This window comes from Papio anubis, chromosome 3 (assembly GCF_008728515.1).
Source record: "Papio anubis isolate 15944 chromosome 3, Panubis1.0, whole genome shotgun sequence".
Lineage (NCBI taxonomy): Eukaryota > Metazoa > Chordata > Mammalia > Primates > Cercopithecidae > Papio > Papio anubis.
The window spans coordinates 179789236-179809184 of NC_044978.1; the positions used below are offsets into that span (position 1 = coordinate 179789236).

The 19949-nt window shown below is 53.8% G+C and overlaps 1 protein-coding gene across 1 annotated transcript in view; it reads left to right on the plus strand.

The window, feature by feature from the left end:
- Positions 1-12962: 12962 nt before the first annotated feature.
- The window catches only part of SORCS2 (sortilin related VPS10 domain containing receptor 2), a 549615-nt gene continuing 542628 nt past the window's right edge, over positions 12963-19949 (plus strand). Inside the window, exon 1 of the mRNA XM_031664830.1 lies at positions 12963-13445. Coding sequence (XP_031520690.1) covers positions 12963-13445 — 483 coding nt within the window. The remainder of the gene's footprint in view (positions 13446-19949) is intronic.

Sequence of the window (19949 nt, forward strand, 5' to 3'; positions counted from 1 at the left end):
TTTTTTTTTTTTTTTCATTTCTCTTTTTTTTTTGGTTGAAAACTGGAAATTTTAGGTAACATATTTTATCAACTTTGGATTTTGATTTTCCCCAAGAAGCTTGTTACTGTTTGTTGCTTGTTCATTTGTTTAGTGACTTGCCTGTGCTAAATCTAGGAAATTCATTTTCCTTGCTGTGTATAGTTGCTGATGCTCAGATTTTAGAAAAATGTGTATTTCTGGCTAGGTGTGGTGGCTCACGCCTGTAATCCCAGCACTTTGGGAGGCCAAGGCGGGCGGATCATTTGAGGTCAGAAGTTCTAGACCAGCCTGGCCAACATGATGAAACCCTCTCTCTACTAAAAATACAAAAATTAGCCGGGCGTGGTGGCACGCACCTATAGTCCCAGTTACTTAGGAGGCCGAGGCAGCAGAATCACTTGAACCAGGAGGTGGAGGTTGCAGTGAGCCAAGATCGCGCCATTGCACTCCAGCCTGGGTGACAAGTGAGAGTTCATCTCAAAAAAAAAAAAAAAATATATATATATATATATATATATATATATATGCTATATATAAAATATGTATATGTTTTAGCCATATATATGTCTTTATTTTTTTTAAAGCCTGGCTTTTGTTCCCCTGTGTGTCCATAGTATAGAGGTCAGCCAGTGTTTGATCAGAGGTTATTCTCAAACACCTCAAGCTAATAAGGCTTCTGTATTCTGTTAAAGACCTGTACACAGGTAGGGGAGCACATTCATAATTCTGGCCATTTCCAAGTCTGCCTGGCTTTTACTTTTTACTAGGCTATTCATGTTTCCTGTGTGTGTGCACGTGGCCTTAGGGTCATCTAGCTAGAAATCATGGCTGGCTTGGATCCTTTCCAGTCTCCATTATGTATAGACACAACCCCGGCTATTCCACACAGCCTGTCAGATTGCCACTTTTGCTGACAATGCCATTAGGCGTGAGCATTACCCATTGTTTCAAATTGTGTGATTCCTGTCAACTGTGGCCCACCAGCTGCTGGTCCTCAGGGCCTGTCCTGCCCTAAAGAATCTCTAAGTCTATCCATCTGGGAGGGCAGTGTGGGAGCAGCCCGGGGTCAGAATTTTACAAACTCCCACTGCTTCTAACTGAAATTCAGCAGTTTTCAAGAATAAGCACTTCTCGGATTAGTGCATGCTGTTGGATGATTTTCAGAGTGTGGAAATGGCTGGGTTTTTTGGTCAATTTTATGAAGCTGTATACTTGACTTTTGCGGAGAGGATTTGTTAACCTCCTCGCTTGGCCATAGCTGGGAATCCAGAAGTACATTCCTGACTGGGAAATGTGGTGGGCAAGATGAACGTCCTTGGCAGGATAGGGTAGGGGAGAAGTGGTTGGATATGAGGCTGAAAAGATTGCCTGGGGCTGGATGAAACCTCATTTAGTAGAGGAGAAAAAAGAGGTAGCACCCTTGGGGAAAGGGATTTTCCCAAGTTCTCAAACCTCAGTCAATGGAGAGATGACACTGGAACCTGGATCTCCTGACTCCCAATCAATTGCTTTCCCCCCCATCCACCAAATTGCATTAGTAATTGTAGTTTAGAAGTCCACATCCAGTTTTCAGTATGACAGGCACATCCATCCATCCATCCATCCATCCATCCACCCATCCATCCACCCACCCATTCATTCATCCATCCACCCACCCATTCATTCATCCATCCACCCACCCACCCACTCATTCATTCATCCATCCACCCATTCATCCATCCACCCACCCATCCATTCATCCATCCACCCATTCATCCATCCATCCATCCATCCATCCATCCATCCATCCACCCACCCACCCACCCACCCATCCATTCATCCATCCACCCACCCAACCACCCATCCATGCATCCATCCACCCATCCATGCATCCATCCAACAAATACTGACTGAGTTCCCACTGTGTGCCCAGCATTGCACGCAGCTCTGGCAATACAGAGGTAAATGAAAACACAGTTCCAGGGCTCATGACCCTTATAGTCTCAGATTGGGGACACTTCAGTTGCCAGAAAGGGCCTTGCAAGAGCTAGTTTGAATAAATGTCTCATGCTGATTTGTTAGTGTTGATTAAGGATATAGCTCTTCCCAGGGAAAACTGAGTTTTAATTGACTCCCAAGCTGAAATGTCTCAAACCATGATTTTCAACCAAAATTTTCTCTGTGAAAAAATTGCAAATGTGCAACACATTTAAATAAAAAATCAATTTCATAGTCAAGAGTTTGGTAGCAAAAATGTTGATTTCCAAAATGGATCTCAAGGGCAAGAATACCGTGAGGTCTCTTTCAAAATGTCTGTTAAACTTGAGGGCTTTGAAAATCTCTCCTTGAGAGAAACCTATCATCATGAGGCCATTGGCCCTTCACGGTGAGAATGCCATGGAGTGGCCTGATACTTAAACACTTGCCAATTACTGCTAGCTTCCTATGCGATGCCAGGCAACCATATGGAAACTGAAAAATTCAGCAAAAATCTGGATGCCTTTTCTATATGACAACAAATAATCAGATATTTGGAAACAAGAATTTCTTTTTTAACTAAATTTTGAGTCATCCTCTGGAAATTTCTAAATACAACCTCAGAGGAAGTTATGGTGTTACTCATTTTATCCTGTCCTTCTCTGTTTTCTTCCTATCCTGTTTTCTTCCTGGGTGATCTCATTCAGCAATCATGCCCAAATCTGTATCCCAAGCCCTTAAAATCTCCTGGTCATTTCCAAAGACCTCCCAAGCTTCCGTGATAGCAAGGTAACACTTTAGGCATATTCGTTCAGATGAATAAATTCTTCCCTCTCTCTTCCTTCTGCCTTACTCAGCACATATTTCCATAATGGTCTGTGGTCGCTAGGGCTCACCAAATGTCCAGTGCTCCCACATCTCCTAGCCTTGCTTGTAGGTAGAGGCCGTGAACCTGGGTCTGGCCACTGGGATGGGAGGGATGGAGCGACTTCTTGGACCCATCCTTGTAAAACATCCTGTGTGATTCTCTAGCTCTGTCTTCTCCTGTTATGTGACTTTAGAGGCCTCTTGTTCCAGATTGCAAAGCTACAGGATGGAGGAGGCCACCTGACTTTACATTTGCATCAGACTTTGTGAATGAGTGAAATGAACCTTGCTTGGGTTACACCACTGAGATTTGGGGTTGATGTGCTACTGCAGCCCAGCCTGGCCTATCCTGACTCATACCTCCAGGATGTCCCACAGACACCTCAGAGGCCGCATGTTCAAAGTTGCACCAGGCACTTTCTCCTTTACGTGTTCCTGACCTAGGGAAGTGGCATCATTGTTCCTCCTACCACTTCCGGGTTGTGTTTGACTCCTCCGTTTCTCACTTTGCACAAGAAGTGGTTCTGGGGACCCACTTCTGTCTCCTCGTCTCCACACCTCCCCATGGCCTCCCAGCTTTCAGAAGCTGACAGCATTAACTTTTAAAAACACAAACCTGACCATGCCATTCCTTTTCTTAAAATCCCTAGAAGGTCCTCTTTGAACTCAGAACAAAGCACAAACCCTTTAGCACCCAAGACCTGTGGCCTTTGGGCCTGCCTCCCTCTAGTCTCAAGGCCACGGCTTGGCCCCACACAGTGGGGCCACTTGCCACTCCCTGTGTGGACCACACGCCTTTATGCCTTTGTCCCTGTGTGTGCTGCACTCTCTGTTTCACCTCACCTGGGATCCTACTCACCATCCAAGACCTGCTCCTATGTATTTTTCTCTGATGCCAACATGTCAGGTGAATAAATTCTTCCCTCTGTCTTCCTTCTACCATACTCAGCACATATTTCCATAATGGCTTATGTTCTCTGGGGTGTAACTAGCTGTTAAGCAGAAATAAAAACCACAGGGTCAAAGAGTTGAGGGACAATGGAATTAATCAAAGTCAAACAGGTTTTTAAATTGCAGAACTTTGCAGGCCTTAATATACAAGCATCACATGACTCTGTAAAAGGTATGATGGAGGCGGGGCGTGGTGGCTCAAGCCTGTAATCCCAGCACTTTGGGAGACCGAGATGGGCGGATCATGAGGTTAGGAGATCGAGACCATCCTGGCTAACACGGTGAAACCCCGTCTTTACTAAAAAATCCAAAAAACTAGCCGGGTGAGGTGGCGGGCGCCTGTAGTCCCAGCTACTCGGGAGGCTGAGGCAGGAGAATGGCCTAAACCCAGGAGGTGGAGCTTGCAGTGAGCTGAGATCCCGCCACTGCACCCCAGCCTGGGCGACAGAGCGAGACTCCGTCTCAAAAAAAAAAAAAAAAAAAAAAAATGTATGATGGAGCCCATGGTCCTTCCTAACACAGCGCATTTCTAGAGAGCACCTCTTAAGGCTAACGTTCCATGAAAGTCCTAATGTAACCTGCCCTCTCACTTGAGAGAAGGGGAAACTGAGGCCTGGAGTCCACAGCTGGGAGTGGCCAAGTGGAGCCAGCTGGGAGAGTGGGTTGAGGAGGTGAAGTGTGCCTGCCGGGTGGCTGCTCTTTGGGCAGGTGAGGGACTCAGTGCTCAGCTCCCAGCCTTGGGAAGCATTGGCCTTGTGAATGAATATGCACTGTACCCCAGCGAGGCATTTCAGGGGACTGGAATGAGACTTCAGAATAGACCCCATGGACTGTCATCACATAGATGAGGTGGTGTGATGCAACAGGGATTTACTGTAGGTTATCTCATCGTAAGTCCATGTGAAGACCGCCTCTGCAGCACACAACACAGTCAATGCCTTCCAGGTGTTCTGAGCATTACGTAGACACTCATTTATCTGCATGGCAACCTACAACCCAGGTACCATCATCATTCTCATTGAACAGATGAGGAAACTGAGGCACAGAGACATTCAGTGATTCATTTCCTGCAGGGCCAGGACCTGAGTTCAGTCTCTCTCGACCATCTCTGTGAGCTCATTTAAAAAAAAAAAAACTTGTGACACACTGACTGTGATGGGCGCTTTCACCTACAGAACAACCACTTTGTAGGCAGGTCTCATCACTGCCCTCACTACCCCCTCTGCTATGGTTGAATGATAGTGTCCCTTCCAAAATTCATGCTGAAATGCAATCTCCAACGCAATGCAAAGTGGCCTTTGGAAGGCGATGATAATGGAATTAGCGCTCTTATTAAGGGCTCGAAGTGGGAAGGTGGACTCTCTTGCCCTTCCAACCTTTCCTTCTCTTCTGCCAAGTGAGGACACTGTGTTTGTCCCTCCAGAGGGCACCATCCTGGAAGCAGGAAGCAGCCCTCACCAGACACCAGTTCTGCTGGCACCTCGATCTGGGACTTCCCAGCCTCCAGAACCATGAGAAATAAATTTCTGGGGTGTTTTTTGAGACAGGGTCTCTCTCGCCCAGGTTGGAGTGCAGTGCCGCAATCGTGGCTCATTGCAGTCTCAACCTCCCAGGCTCGAGATCCTCCCCCTTCAGCCTCCTCAGTAGCTGCAACTACAGGCATGCACCACCACGCCTAGCTAATTTTTTAAAAAATATTTTATATTGAAAAATATAAAATGGGGTCTTGCCATGTTGCCTAGGCTGGTCTTGAACTCCTAGGCTAAAGTGATCCTCCCACCTCAGCCTCCCAAAATGCTAGGATTACAAGCGTGAGCCACTGCACCTGGCCTGTTCTTTATAATTACCCAGTCTGTGGTATTTTGTTGCAGCCCTTACAGCCGCCTCTAGGCAGCTGTTGTTATCTCCCCTCAGGACCACCTGGAAGGGTGCAGTCAGCACTCTCATCCTAAAGATTTGCCCCTTTCAGCCATGGGCCACTTTCCTGGACTTCCCCCAGTGCCCATCAGGAGAGGACCATGTGTGGTCCAGGCTCCAACATGCTGAGGGTTTCCTCTAAGAAAGAGCATGCTCCCACCCAGTGAGAATAGGAATGTCCGATTGGTGGGAGGAGAAGAAATCATTCCCTGCCTCCAACCTACACTGGCCAGAGCTGACTACTGCCCCCTGCTCTCCGTTCCCATGGCACTTTATATGTGTGCATAGGGGGCTGGGCAGCAGTGGGGTTCAGGGTGGGCCCATGCTATGTGCTGCAGAACTGGTGGATCACAGTCGGAGCTCTGCCTCAGTCTCCCCAGGTGGTGGTGGTGGTAATAATCATCCTAGCCCTGTGGGGTCGGGTGAGGATTGATGCATGAGAAAGTTGAGGCAGGGGCCCTGGCATGGAGCAGGGATCAGGCCACTCGTCACCCAGGCCCATGTCAGCCCTCAGGAGCCAGTGGGTGTACGGGGGAAGCGCACGGGTTCTTCAGCTGGATGGACGGGTTCAGGGCCCGCTGATGCCTCTTGCTGGTTTTGGGACCTTGAGCAAGTCCCCTTGCCTTTTGGTGCTGTGCCTTGGTTTCTTTTTCTGTAAGAAGGAGGTGTTGATGCAACCCACCCACCCAGCCCCACTCCCCCCGGCATCGGGAGAGGCGGCGAGCTAGCACCGTGGCACCGGGAGCGGAGCTGGCCCCTGGCGGGCCCACGTTGGAGAGGCATCGCCATCTCTGCTGCCCCCCTGTGGCGTCATATTGACCTGCCAGTCCCCATCACCTGGTGTTAACCTCCCAGAGGATGGGGACTGGTTCTGATCACCTCCTGGCTTCCAAGTGCCTGCCACAGGGCCTGGGACCCCTGACGCCTCAGTGGACACTGGGTAGACCTGGGGAGGGTTGGTGTTCACTACCTGCTTCCACGTGCTGAACTCTGCCGCCCTGCAGCTCTCTCTCCAGTTCCTCAAAGGCCTCTGTGCCGTCTGTCTCTGGGTGTTTGCACCGGTTGGTTTTCAACCCCCTCCACCATCTCTTCCCCAATTCCTTAAACACTGCCTGTCCTCCTAGGTTCAGCTTCCGAGGCGACTTTCTTGGGTAAGCTTCCAGTGACCGTCTAGGTTACTCATGCCTCTCCGTGGTCCTGCTGCCTGCAATCCCATCTTGGGGCGCCTGTCCAGCTGGAGGCTGCTAGAGCTGCTTCTCCTTGCCTTTCGTCTGTGTCCCCACCATGGCGTGAGTCCATGAGGGCAGGGATCTGGTCGAGTTTGTTCCCTGCCATCTCCCCAGGGCCTAGAACAGTGCCGGGCACATAGTAGGTGCTCAGTAAATATTTAGTGAACGAAAGAAAGGAACCGACCCTTTTGTGGTGCATTAACTGCCCCTCTCACACATCAGGGGTCCGGCTGGTCCACAGAGACGATGTCCAAGGGATAAGAACTCCTTGCCTCCATTAAAACGCAACAACCCCTCTAAGAAGAACTTCTGAGCCTTCCTCCCCTCCTGCCCTCCATCTTCTGGTTGGACGCGGCCAGTAACCTCTTCTGTTTCCCTGTGGGTGCCTTTCCTTCCTCCACATGTGGATACGCTTCCCTTCGGTCTCCACATCAGACTTGTGCTCCTGGCCTGAGTTAAAGTCCTGACTGGCCAAAGCCACTGTCTGGCTCTGTTTCTCCTGACAACTTGATAACGAGATTGTCAGCTTGATCCTTCTCGCTCAAAGCTATCCCCTTTCACCCCTTGCTGTTTGCTAAAGTCATTAGGAGATTTCTCTGCAGGTCATTACTGTCCTCCTGCCCTGACAGCAGGTATAAAACTTGTGAATCTTGCTCAGGGCTGGCCCAGAGGTTTCCCCTCTGGGGAGTCCAGCAGACCACCAGCCCGTCCCTGTAGCGCTCCCTCCTGCCGGGTCCGCAGCATTTCCAGTGAACCTCATCACGGATCCTTGACATCTCTGAGGCAGGCCCTGCTTAGGGAGCTACACAATTGGAGCTTTGTCACATTTATAAAGATAGATTAAAATATGATCACTAGAGACCTTCAGTAACTTAGAAAAGCCTGGGATTTTAATGAGCAAGTGGTATGATTAAAAGTTGGAAAGACAAAGTATCTCTTTTTGGATTAGGAGGCTCGCCATGCAATGGGGAGGCAAGTGCGGCTCTTGAAGCCAAGAGGCTTGGACTGGGTCTCACCTGGCCCCACCAGGTATTGGAGTCCTACTATGTGCTGGGCGTTTGGCATTTCTTCTCATGAATCCTGATGAAAAGTCATGCCATGGGGCAGCATGCCCTGCTGGTCACGCATTGGCATCACGTGGGGGAGTTTAGAGAAGATGGAATAACGGGGCTCCACCCGCACTGAGCCTGAGGCAGAAGTGGACCCAGGAAGCAGGAGTTTTCTAAATGTCCTCAGGTGATGCTGCTGGGCAGCCTGGGCCTGGAACCACAGGGTTAGCCCAGTGCTTCTCAAACTTGCGGGTGTACCAGAAGCACAGGAGGGCATGTTAAAACAGATGCCTGGGCCTTACCCCAGAGTTTCTGGTCTGGGTAGGGCCCAGGAATCAGCATGTGGAATCAGTTCTCATTAAGGCAGATGGTGCTGGTCCCATTTCTCAGGTAGGCAATTTGAGGAACAGAGAGGCGAGGGTGAAGCTGAAGGGCCTCACAGCCAGCACATGGGAGAGGAGGCTTTGAATTCTCGAGGTAATTTACTCAATCCCTTTGTGCCTTCACCTTCTCTATCTTTAACTTGGGGAAAATAATACCTACTCTATATAGATGTTGTGAAGTTCAGCGAGTCCTTCCATCCAGAACAGTGCCTAGCCCATGGTAGGCGTTCAGTAGCATTTATGATCATTGCTGTCTCTATTACCTGGCAGGATAGTTGAAGGGTGTCCTCCAGGCAGCCTTCCTCCCTCAGCCCCAGACAGCAGCTCTCCCTTCCCTTAGCTCCAGGCACCTCTCTGGGAGCACCTGTTTCCCTAATGTCACTCTCTGTTCACCTGTGTGCCTCCCCCATCATGTTGTGAAGTCCCCAAGAGCAGGCACCAGGTATGATTCAGGCTGGAGCCCAGTGCCCAGCCTGGAGCTGGGAGAAGGGAAGGAGACGAGGGAGCAAGGCGGGGCGTGCTGAGGGTCCTGGCTTTGTGAACAATTGTTAGGTTTCTTAGCCCTGGACAGCGTTTACTATTGACCTGATGTATTCGGGTGTCAGATGCTGAGCCCAGGCATCTGCACGTGGCCCCGTCAGTCTTGCAGCGCCTGTGGGGGCCTCACAAATAGTGACTCCATCAGCCGCTCATGCCCCCATGCCTTCTGAGCCTTTGGCTTCCTCAGTGAGCACTGTGGACACCAACTCTGTGGCTTCTGAAGACGTCCCGTGTGCTCTTCCTCCATGAAGGCAGGCCAGGAGGGGTCAACCGGCTCTCTTTTGCTGTCTACACTCTCCCATGTCTTTCCCTGGCACTGGAGCCCCTGAGTCCCTGATGTGGGTCACGAAAGAGGGTGAGTGCAAGGCTGGTGAGAGGCGCCTAGGAGTGGCAGATGGGTCCCTGCAGGTTTCCCTCCATTCTCTCCTCCTCTGTCACCTGCCAGCTCCCAGCCACCACAGCCTCTCTCTGGACCTGGGAGGAGTAGCCTCCTAAGTGGCTTCACGCACCTGTCCTCACCGTGGTTAAACATGCCGATAACCTCAGCCCACTGCTTAAAGCACCCCAGCGACTTTCCATCCGACTGTGAGTACAAATCAAGCCCAGCACCTGCTCCTCCCTGAACACGTCAGCTCCTGCATCAGGGTCGACATCCCAGCTCTTCCTGCGATGCCTGGGTGGGTCCTCGATCCTCAGCTCAATGTCACTTCCGAAGGGAGCAGGGCTTCCCCGACCCCTGAGCACCCCTCCCTCTTCTCGGATGGCCGCACTGTTCTCTCCTGGGCACTTAATTCTAACTGACATTAGTTTTCCCCACTAGGACAGAGGCTCCTTGTGAGTATGGGAACCTTGTCTGTCTCCCTCATCACTGTGTCCACATGTCCAGCAGGTGGGGACTGAGTGGTCTAGGATAGTCAAAGTGGCTCTGAACTCAGACCTACAGAAGGGGAGAATCAGCCTTGCTCTTTCCAATGTCTTGCAGCCTCATTTAGGGCAGAGGCAGTGATTATTCTGGAAAGATCAGTAGCTAGGTGTGACACCAACTGCATTCCTGCTCGGGACCCTCTCCCCAATTCGCTGGGGACTTAACGTGACTGACCAAGTCACTCAGTGACTGAGCCTCCCCTTGAGCTGAAGGGTGGTGGTGGTGAGCTCATTTTACTGCCCTGTCTGGCTAGGCAGCCCAAGTCTGAGCCCCATAGATGTAAGGTGCCTGAGAGCCCGGAACACACAGATGACAAACGCACGATGGCAAATGCACAGATGACAAGCAACTGGAGGTGGTGTAAAGAGTGCCACCTCGGGTTAGAACACCTGGGTTGGAGTCTGGCCTCTGAAACACACTGACCAGGTGACCTTGTGTAGTCAAGGAATGTCTCTGGGTCCGTTTCCTCCTTTGTGAAATGGGGACAGTGACACCTGCTCTAGCTTAGTCATGAGAATGAGATATGAGGGCCTGCAACAGCAGCCCCCAGAGCAGAGACCCACCATCCTCTCAAGCCCCTGGGAAAGTGCCCAGCACCTGGCAAGTGCTTAATAACTTACACTGTCAAGTTTCCCCTCCCTCCCTCCCTCCTTTCTTTCCTTCCTTCTTTTCTTTCTTTCTTTCTCTCTCTCTCTTCTTTCTTTCTTTCTTTCTTTCTTTCTTTCTTTCTTTCTTTCTTTCTTTCTTTCTTTTCTTTCTCTTTCTTCCTTCCTTCCTTCCTTCCTTCCGTCTGTCCTTCCTTCCTTCCTTTCTTTTTCTCTTTCTTTTTCTTTCTTTTCTCTTTCTCCTTTCCTTCCCTCCCTCCCTCTTCCCGTCCCTTCCCCCTCCCTCCTTCCTTCCTTTCTTCTTTCCCTCCTCTCTCTTTTTCTTTCTTTCTCTTCTTTCTTTCTCTTCTTTCTTTCTTTCTTTCTTTCTTTCTTTCTTTCTTTCTTTCTTTCTTTCTTTCTTTCTTCCTTCCTTCCTTCCTTCCTTCCTTCCTTCCTTCCTTCCTTCTCTTTCTTCCTTCCTTCTCTTTCTTTCTCTTCTCTTCTCTCTCTCCTTCCTTCCTTCCCTCCCTCCCTCCATCTCCTTCCTTCCTTCCTTCGTTCTGTTCTTTCTCCCACACTGCAGTGCAGCGGCATGATCTTGGCTCACCACAGCCTTGACCTCCTTTAACCTCAGCTTCCCAAGTAGTTTGGACCACACTCAGCTAATATTTTAAATGTTTTTTATAGAGACGGGGTCTCACTGTATTGCCCAGGCTGGTCTCTGACTCCTGGCCTCAAGCATTCCTCCCAACTTAGCCCCCCACAGTGTTGGGATTACAAGTGTGAGCCACTGCACCCGGCCAAGTTTCTTGAGGGTAGTACTTGGAGGCCTTCTTTATTTAAAACAAAACAAAAACAGTTAACACTGAGAGAGACCCCAGAGATTGTACAGCCTCTTCCTTTACAGTTGGCAAAACGGAGGCTTGGGTGTTTGGGGAAGGCCCCGTGGTGGTTCCTGTCTAAGCTGGGGTCGAACTGAACGGTCTCTTCTCTGACTCCATGTGCAGTGCTCTCTTGCCAGCCACGGTCTGCAGCCCTCTTTCGGTCCCCTTTTCCTCATCTCCCCTCCCCTCCACCCTCCACTGACCCTGCTCTGTTCTTCTCTGCTTCCTGTGTGAGACCAGATGTTCCCACAGCTGCAGAGTCCTCCCTTCCCTCTTCCCATTGGGTTTGAACCTGACAGGTTCAGGATTTACATGGTGGGGTGAGAGAGGAGGGCACATTCGGAGTGTGGGACCTTCTTGGGCATCTGGCCAGACCTCCCCCTCCCCAACTCCCAGTGCTGGCCACAGAGTGAACGCAGGTAGCCTGTGCCCAGTGCTTTGGGATATGATTTCCTGGGGAGGGCGCTGGGTGCTCCAATTCTTTGAGAGCCAGAGGGAACCCCCAATTCTCCATCTTTCCCAAATGTTCCAGGCCTTGCCCCTCTGCCCCATAGGCTCTCTCTGGAGCCAAGAGACCCAGCTGGGAGGTGGGGTGTGACAGGGACCCCGGCCCAAGGGCTCCTATCTGGCGCAGGGCCTCTGGGGGAAGGCGGGGGTCAGGGTGGCCCTGGCCTGGCAGAGGCTCTGTCCCTGGCCTTGGGAAACGCCTGCCCTGCTTGTTCCTGGAGGCCCGTCTGACACTCAGCGTGGGTGCTCTGTGAAGTCATTTTTATCTCTACTGAACTAAAGTGGCCACAGGACCTTGGGTGGGGACTTGCTGTGCTCTGAGCCTCAGTTTCCACATTCCTCACTGCACCTGCCAGGTCCCTAAGACCTCACCCCCTGCCCCCTCCCGACACCTCCCTACACAGGGGCTTGTCCTGTTCAGGGTAGCTAACTTGTAGCCCCTGGGTTGGAAGATGAAGCCACTGCACGTCCTGATGTCTGAGTCAGTGGCCTGGCTGTCCTTGGGGCAGTTCTGCTGAGGACACCTTAGGGGCCTCTGCACTGCCCTCCCCCCCACTCCCCTCCCGCTGCCTAGCAGGTCTCCCCAGGGACCTTCATGGACCTCAACCTTTCTCCACTGCCACCTCTTCAGAGACCCCTTGAGGAGAACCCTTTATAATCTGCGCCAGGAGCCCTGGTTCTAGCTCAGGGTTCTTTTGCCTATAAATGTGTGCTCTTGGGTTGGTCTGTCTCCCTCAGGCTGTCAGCTCCCGGACGGGGACCTGGCTGTTCCCAGCGGGAGTCCAGAGCCCCAGAACCATGGCTGGACCTGGAGAGAGGGACGAGGGAGGACGGCAAGAGGTGGGAGAGCCGGGAAGGAGGAACCACCAAGCTGGGAAGGGGATCCTGGCCTGGAGGTGGGGCCGCGCTCCAGAACCCCGGGCTTCCCACGAGCTTCTGGGCGGCGGGCCGGCCGGCAGGTGGCGGTGCGCGCTCGGCGTGGCGGGTGGCGCTGGAGCCGCCGAGTCCCCTCCTCCCGCCGCTCCCTCCCCTCGGCTCCTTTCTCTGCGCTCTTGCTCGCGCTCCCCAGCGCCCTCCCGCTCTCCCGGCCGCGGTCCCCTCGTCCGCGCCGCCCCGCCGCCGGCTCCGCCGCCGCCCCTGGCGACCATGGCGCACTGGGGGCCCTCGCGCGCCCCGAAGGGCCCCGGCCCCACAGCCCGAGCCCCGAGCCCTGGGGCTCCTCCGCCGCTGCGCTCGCCGCACTCGCGGCCGCTCCTGCTGCTGCTGCTGCTGCTGGGCGCCTGCGGGGCGGCGGGGCGCTCCCCTGAGCCCGGGCGCCTGGGTCCTCATGCCCAACTGACCCGGGTGCCACGGAGCCCTCCCGCGGGACGCGCGGAGCCCGGTGGCGGCGAGGACCGGCAGGCGCGCGGCACGGAGCCCGGGGCCCCGGGTCCGAGTCCCGGTCCTGCTCCGGGTCCCGGTGAGGAGGACGGCGCCACCGCCACGGGCTACCGGCGCTGGGAGCGGGCGGCGCCGCTGGCCGGAGTGGCTTCCCGGGCTCAGGTCTCGCTCATCAGCACGTCGTTCGTGCTCAAGGGGGACGCGACGCACAACCAGGCGATGGTGCACTGGACGGGCGAGAACAGCAGCGTAAGTGACCTCCACGCGCTCGCCGCGGCCCCTACCCGGGACACCACGGGACGCCCCGGCGGGACCGCCACGGCCCCCGCCCAGAACCCCCTGTGGTCATCAGGGGCATTCTTGGAGACTTGGGCACTTGGGTCACCTCGGCGGCGCCCCTACTGGCCTCTGGTCACCGGTTACTTGGGGAGAGGTCCATCAGATTCGTGCGCTTGTCTCACCGCAGGGGACATTCCCACAGATTTCGGGATCCTGGGCCACCTCCGATACTCCCCCGCTGGCCTCCAGGTCCTGGGTTACGGAGGAGGTCCCCAGAGGCTTCGGGAGCCTGCAGGCCCTCGAGGGTCACCCCAGCTTGGCGTTACCTCTCTCGCGCCCAGGCTCCCCCAGCTGAGCCTCGCGTTCCGGGATCCTTCCCTCCCTGGTCTACCCGGGACTCCGCGGTGGCGCCTCCGCAGGCTCTGGGACTTCCCCGGTCAGCTCGAATCCTATTCTAGGACTCTGGGATTTCTGGGTTACCCCTCTCCCTGGGGTTCCCTAGTGCGACCCGCGGCTGTCTTGAGCTCCTGCTGCCGGTCGCCCCGCCTGGATGCACTGGGGTCCGCGTACCCCCTTGGGTTCATCCCCACACTGTGCTGGGGACCTGTGTGAGGCTGGCACGGCAGACTCCCTGCCCTCCCCCCACGTTCCCGGCTACTCTGGCTTTGCTCCAGCTGGAAGTTTACCACCTCTGTTGGGGACCTCCTGTTCCTCCACCCACAGCCTGGGGCTCCCACCCTTCCCAGATCCTGCCTCCTCTGGCCTTTGTTGGTACGTGCAGGAGGCAGAGGGTCCCTTTAGATTATTCTCCAGGGGGCTGCCTCAGCCTCACTCCCCCTCACCCCCAAAAGGGCCGAGGGCCACTCTGAAGTCACCCTGGGGCAGCTCTGTGGGTCTCTAGTTTTGCAGTTTCCAGAGAAGGATGGGGGTAGGGAGGTGGCAACCACGAATCCCCAGAGGATGGTCCATTTGTATGCAGAGGGGAGATGGGAGCCTCCCCTCATTCCTGTGCCTTGCTGTCTCCTGGGGTCCCCTAGGAGACCTCTTCTTGCTTCCCCAAGGGCCGGGGTTCCTATATGCACTGGCTGTGGCCTGGGTGGAGAACACTGGCCTCTGGAGCCAGGAAAGGGCATAATTTGAGCAGTCACTTGTGCCCATCTCCTCTGTCCGGCTTTGCTGGGCTACTCCCAGGCAGCTGTGATTTGTGCTGGAGGAGGGACAAGGTGGGCAGATGAATATGTTGGGGTAGGGGTAGGGGCAGCATTGAATGAATGTAGTCAGCCTAGAGCCCAGCTCCCCAACCAGCCAGCGTCTATCAGGGTGCAGGTGCCAAGTGTCTGGTTTTGGGTCATTCCTGGCATCTCCAAGCCTGACTAGCAGCCCTTCGAGGGCAGAGCTGGCTCCCTGGGTGCAGTGGGCCAGCAGGGGGCAGTCAGGGTGCCGGCTGGGGTGCCTTGCAGAGGTGGCAGGTGCCACCTCCTAGAAGAGCACTGGGAGTGTTCTCTCCATCTGCACCTTGAGAGAGGGGTCAGATGCCAGGTGTCCTTGTGAGCAAACGGTGTCTGCTGTACCATCAGCTCTAACTCAGGTGGAAAGGTAACCCAGAAACTGAGCGCTCAAAGGACCAAATAAACACAAAAAGCAAATCCCGCAGGGCCAGAAAGCTCTAATCCCCTACCCCATCTGCCGAGGTGGTTGATCCTGAAGCTTGCTCCTGCCCCTTTGTCATTTAGCTTCCTGGGGCGGGGGTGGAGGAGCCCCATGGGAGGGGGCAGGCTAGCTGTCTTTGGGATAGGCTGACACCCAGCCTGCCTCTGACCTGACCTCACAGTCCGGGTGCAGGGCAGCTTCCTGGGAGAGAGGTGAGGAGGGAGCTCGGGCCAGCAGGGATGGGGTACTGGGGGTGGGGGGCAGTCAGAGGAGCCTGTGTGGCTTTGCTCCTTGAGGGCGGCAGCTGGGTTGGGTGACTCCTCTGTGACTGGGTGGGCTTGTGTCCTCACTGCTCGCAGGTGTGTGTGTGTCTTGGGGTGGGGGGTTGTGAGTGGGGGGCAATGTTGGCTTCTCTTTAGTGAGGACAGAAAGTCCAAGGAACCAGAGAGGAGTTTTAAGGGATGGATGTCCTCTGGCCAGCATGAGGCGAGGGGCAGGGGTGAGGTGTGGCACACAGGGCATAGCCTGACACTTAGCAAACACTCGGGAAGTAGAAGCCAGGACACCCTCATTGTGAGTAGTGGGTGTGGGTGTCCGTGCGGTCAGATGCTGGACCAGGCATTGGGCTTCAGCACCTTCCACTCCTGCCTCTCCCACACACCTGTTCTCCGGACTGGGCAGTCAGGGAAGACCTTATCATCCTGCACCTCGGGGAGCAGGGGAGGCTGCGGGAGTTTCACCTTGCCTGAGAAAACTCAGAAGAGGCAAGCAGCCCGTTACCTTGAGCTAACTAAGTAAAACTGCTTTAAAAGAAAAAATCACTGCCTTAGTGCTTGTTGCGTGCGTAGTATTGTTTTTTCAGCACACGACGTGTCTTAGAAATGTACTCTGCTCCCTCTAGTCTCATCTTGCAACCACAGGACTAAAGATTGTAGCCGGGATTTGGCAGTGGGTTTCACGTCTGCTTGAAAGCACCATCTTTGAAAGCTACAACCAGACAGAAACTCACACAGCTGGTTTGCCGAGCAGTCTTCCTAATGTTTTATTTCCTTTAACTTGCTCACCGCCCTCTGCAGATGTGGTCAACATGAACAGAGAGCGTGTTTACTTTACCATATCAGGTGTTCTTCAAAATTAAAAGGACCATTTGATGAGGGGGATGGACTTTAAAACATGGCATTTGAGAGCATCCCGCAAGAAGGAGTTCCAGGATTTAAGCCCCCGTCGCTGCAGCTGCGTTAACATTATGTGGGTTTTCCTTCCAACGGCTTGGTTCTGCCTGCTCCCATGGCGATAGAGAAGGGGACTTGCTTGCAAGTTCAAACACTGCCTCCCTGTCTGATGTTTAGCTATAGAAACAAATTGTTATGTGTGAAATTAATGTTTCATTGAAACATTGCGTTTTTATGGATCTAGAGTGGGCTGTGCACACACAGCTCCGGGTTTTGCATCTCCGGAGCTGCCCTTGGAGGCAGCGGTGCTATTTGAAGGTGGATAAATATTACAGAGTGTGGCTTTCAGCCTCTGGGGTTGTGGTTTCATGTTATCCCTATGGGGAATGTACTGTGCCCCGTCCTGTTCTTAATATTTCTGGGAAATCGTGGGCTTATTGTGCTTATTTTAAGCACAGCTCACCTGGGCTCCTTCCCACAAGGCACTTGATCCTCAACTTTGAAGCTGAATGTATCATTTGACTTGAACGTGAGCTTCCTGCAGCCTGGTCCAGTTTGTTCACCTCTGTCATTGTTCCCCAAGAAGATCAGTACCTCCCTCCCCTCCCCTCTCTCCCCTCTCCTCTCTCCCCTCCCTCTCTCCCTTTCTCCCCTCCCTCTCTCCCTTTCTCCCCTCCCTCTCTCCCTTCCCCTCCCTCTCTCCCCTCCCCTCCCTCTCTCCCCTCCCCTCCCTCTCTTCCCCTCCCCTCCCTCTCTTCCTCTCCCCTCATGCTTCCTTCTCCCTCCCTTCCCTCTGCCCATTTCCCAAATCTGCTCTGTGCTGCGCCACATGGTTGGTGCTGTCCAAGGCAGTTGAATGCTGAGGTGATTCTGAGCAGATTACCCATACTCTCTGTTCTGCAATCTTGATGAACCCGATATTTGTGTATACTTTATACGCAGAGAGTTAGAGCTACACGTCAGAAGAGCTTCTCAAACTTGTTTCTCTGAGTTAAGAGGTCAAGAACTAGCGAACTAGTTCTTGAACTGTGGCAGCATCTTCTACTATAGTACCCGTGGCCTCTCCCCAAGTTTGCGTGAGATTTCCATCATGACATCTGCCGGGCATTGAGTTCCTTGAGGGCAGGTGAATTCTCTTTCTAGGGCTGCCAGGGCAAAGTGCCACAGACTCTGTGACTGAAACAACAGAAATGTATTTTCTTGCAGTCCTGGAGGCTGGACGTCAGAGATCAAGGTATTGTTCAGGTTGGTTCCTTCTGAGGCCTCTCTCCTGGCCTTGCCATGCCGCCTTCTCCCATGTCTCCACATGGTCTTACCTCTGTGTGTGTCCGTGTCCTCATCTCCTTTTCTTGTAAGAGCACCAGTCATACTGGATCAGGTCTTGTTCTAACCACCTCATTTTAACTTAGTTACCTCTTTAAAGGCTCTGCTTCCAAATACAGTCACATTTTGAAGTGCTAGGGATTAGGACTTCAATGTATGTATTTTGGTGGGGGGACACAGTTCAGACCCTGATAGCAGGGAAGGGGTCTTAGCTTCCTTTGCATCCCCTGAGTTTAGTAGTGGATCTTGGAGTAGTCTAGTGGGAGATGAACATGAACTGCTAGGATATGAGGGGGCGAGTGTCACCCTCCCCTGATAATGCTGATGGCAAAATCAGGGAAGACTGCATGGAAGAGGTGGCATCAAGGCTGGCCTAAAGAATGAGTATGTGAAGTATATAGGAGATGGAGAACATTCCAGAAAAACAACATTCCAACTTGAGCAAGGTCTGGGGTGTAGGAATTTTGAAGGTATGTGTGTGTTATATAAAGTGAGAGTGAATGCATTATGCATGGAGACAAACCAGAGAAAAGAAGTTTGGAAAAAACAGATTCAAAAGCTCCCGACGGACCCCAGATGTGAGGCTGAAGAGTCAGTGTGGCGGTGAGGGGTGGTGGACATTGCAATGGCTTCAGAGACAGCCTGCCCGGGTCTGTATCCTGGCCCTGCTGCTCTCTGGCTCTGGGATCCAGGCAAATGGACTACATTCTCTGGACTTCAGTGACCATATCTTGAAAATGGGAGAAGTAAGGCTCACAGGTTTGCGGTGCAGGTGAAGTGAGATCTTCCATGTGAAATGCTCAGATCAGAGCCTGGCCCACAGCAGGAGCTCAGCAAATGACATCAAGAAAGAGCCCTGAGGCAGGGTGGGGGATGGGGCTGGTGAGGGCTGCAGGGCGAGACATCTGGGCAGAGGCTCAGGGAGGAGCTGCTGCCAGGGGGAGGCGTGGACCAGGGCTGTGGAGGGGGCTGAGGGAGAGGAGGAGAGTGGATTGGAGAGAGGTGCGTGGCTGGATGCAGAGGATGTGGCTGCCTTGGCTCTGCAGGCCTCTCTCGGTCCTGAGTGGTGCTGGGCTTCTAGGCTCCAGGCCAACCTCCAGAGTGCAGAGACCATGTGAGTTCTTAAATGAACGGGTTCAAATCCATGACAAAGCTGACCTGTAGTCTTGTGTCTGATGCTTGTGGTTTTGTGATGTCAACTCCAGTCCACCTTAGAGGACAGCTTGGTGGCTCCAAGCTCGGGGTTTTGCATTTAAGTCTGCTGAACTTGCCGTGCGTTACCCTGGAATTCTAGGCCCCCACAGTGTGGGCCTCCCAGCACTAGGGGTGCGGGCTGGATTGGAGCCCAAGGTGTGGCCCCTGGTGGCTGAGCTGTGGCTGGTCAGCCTGTGAGTACTGGGCCTCCGTCTAGAGGCAGTGCATCTCTGTCGTGACAGCTCATCACCAAGGGTGTCCAGCGGCCACCTGGAGAGAGATAGAAGTAGGCAGAGGTCAAGGGATGGTGGTGACCAGGGCTGAGTGCCTGTCATACTTGCTGCCAGGAGCTGGCTGCTGGCGGGGCAAGCCTGTCCGGGACCCTGGGCCTGGCGGCTGGATGAAGAACCATGAGGGAGCCAGGGACTCTGTGTGGAGAGAGGCAGCAGCACATGGGGACATGCAGAGGGCGGGCTGAGTCTAGGGAAGTCTCAGCGTGCAAACCGCAGGCTCGCAAGTTGACCCAGGGCTTCTGCCCTCGCCCCGGTCACTGACATTCAGAGCATGGGTTGAGAGCTCCCAGCAGGAAGGGGGACGGTGTTGTGCCTAGAACCCTCCACGTGGCCTCACATTTTGCCTCCAAATCAGCTGCTTTTAGGGCGAAGGTAAGAAGCAGCCGCAGGCCTCGCTTCCTGGGTGCTTAGCCATGGGGTCTGCTGAGTGCACTGCGCAGAAGTACTTGTCCTTCTGATTCTCCTCTGAGCCAGGAGGATGGGGAGCGGTGCTCTCTCTCTGCTCTCTCTCGACTTGGGCCCTCGTTTGGTCATCGTGTTTCAGGTGTCAGCCCTGGGGTGCAGAGGAAGGGCCTGGAGCCAGTGGGATGGACTCCTTCTCTTGCAGTGCTTGTGGCCCAAAGTGGGGGTGGGGTGGGGCAGAGAGCCCCAGGGATGCAGTTCAGGAGGAGTGAGGTGGGGCCCGTGTGGAGGCACAGGTGCAGGGAGGGCAAGGCGGGGCGGGGAAGCTCACTTCACCTGGGGAGCGGTCACATGGGCCACAGGTGGAGGAGGATGAGGACGGCTGACAAGGCTGGGGAGGTGGGACTGAGGGGAGCAGCAGAGATCTCTGGGGTGCAGAG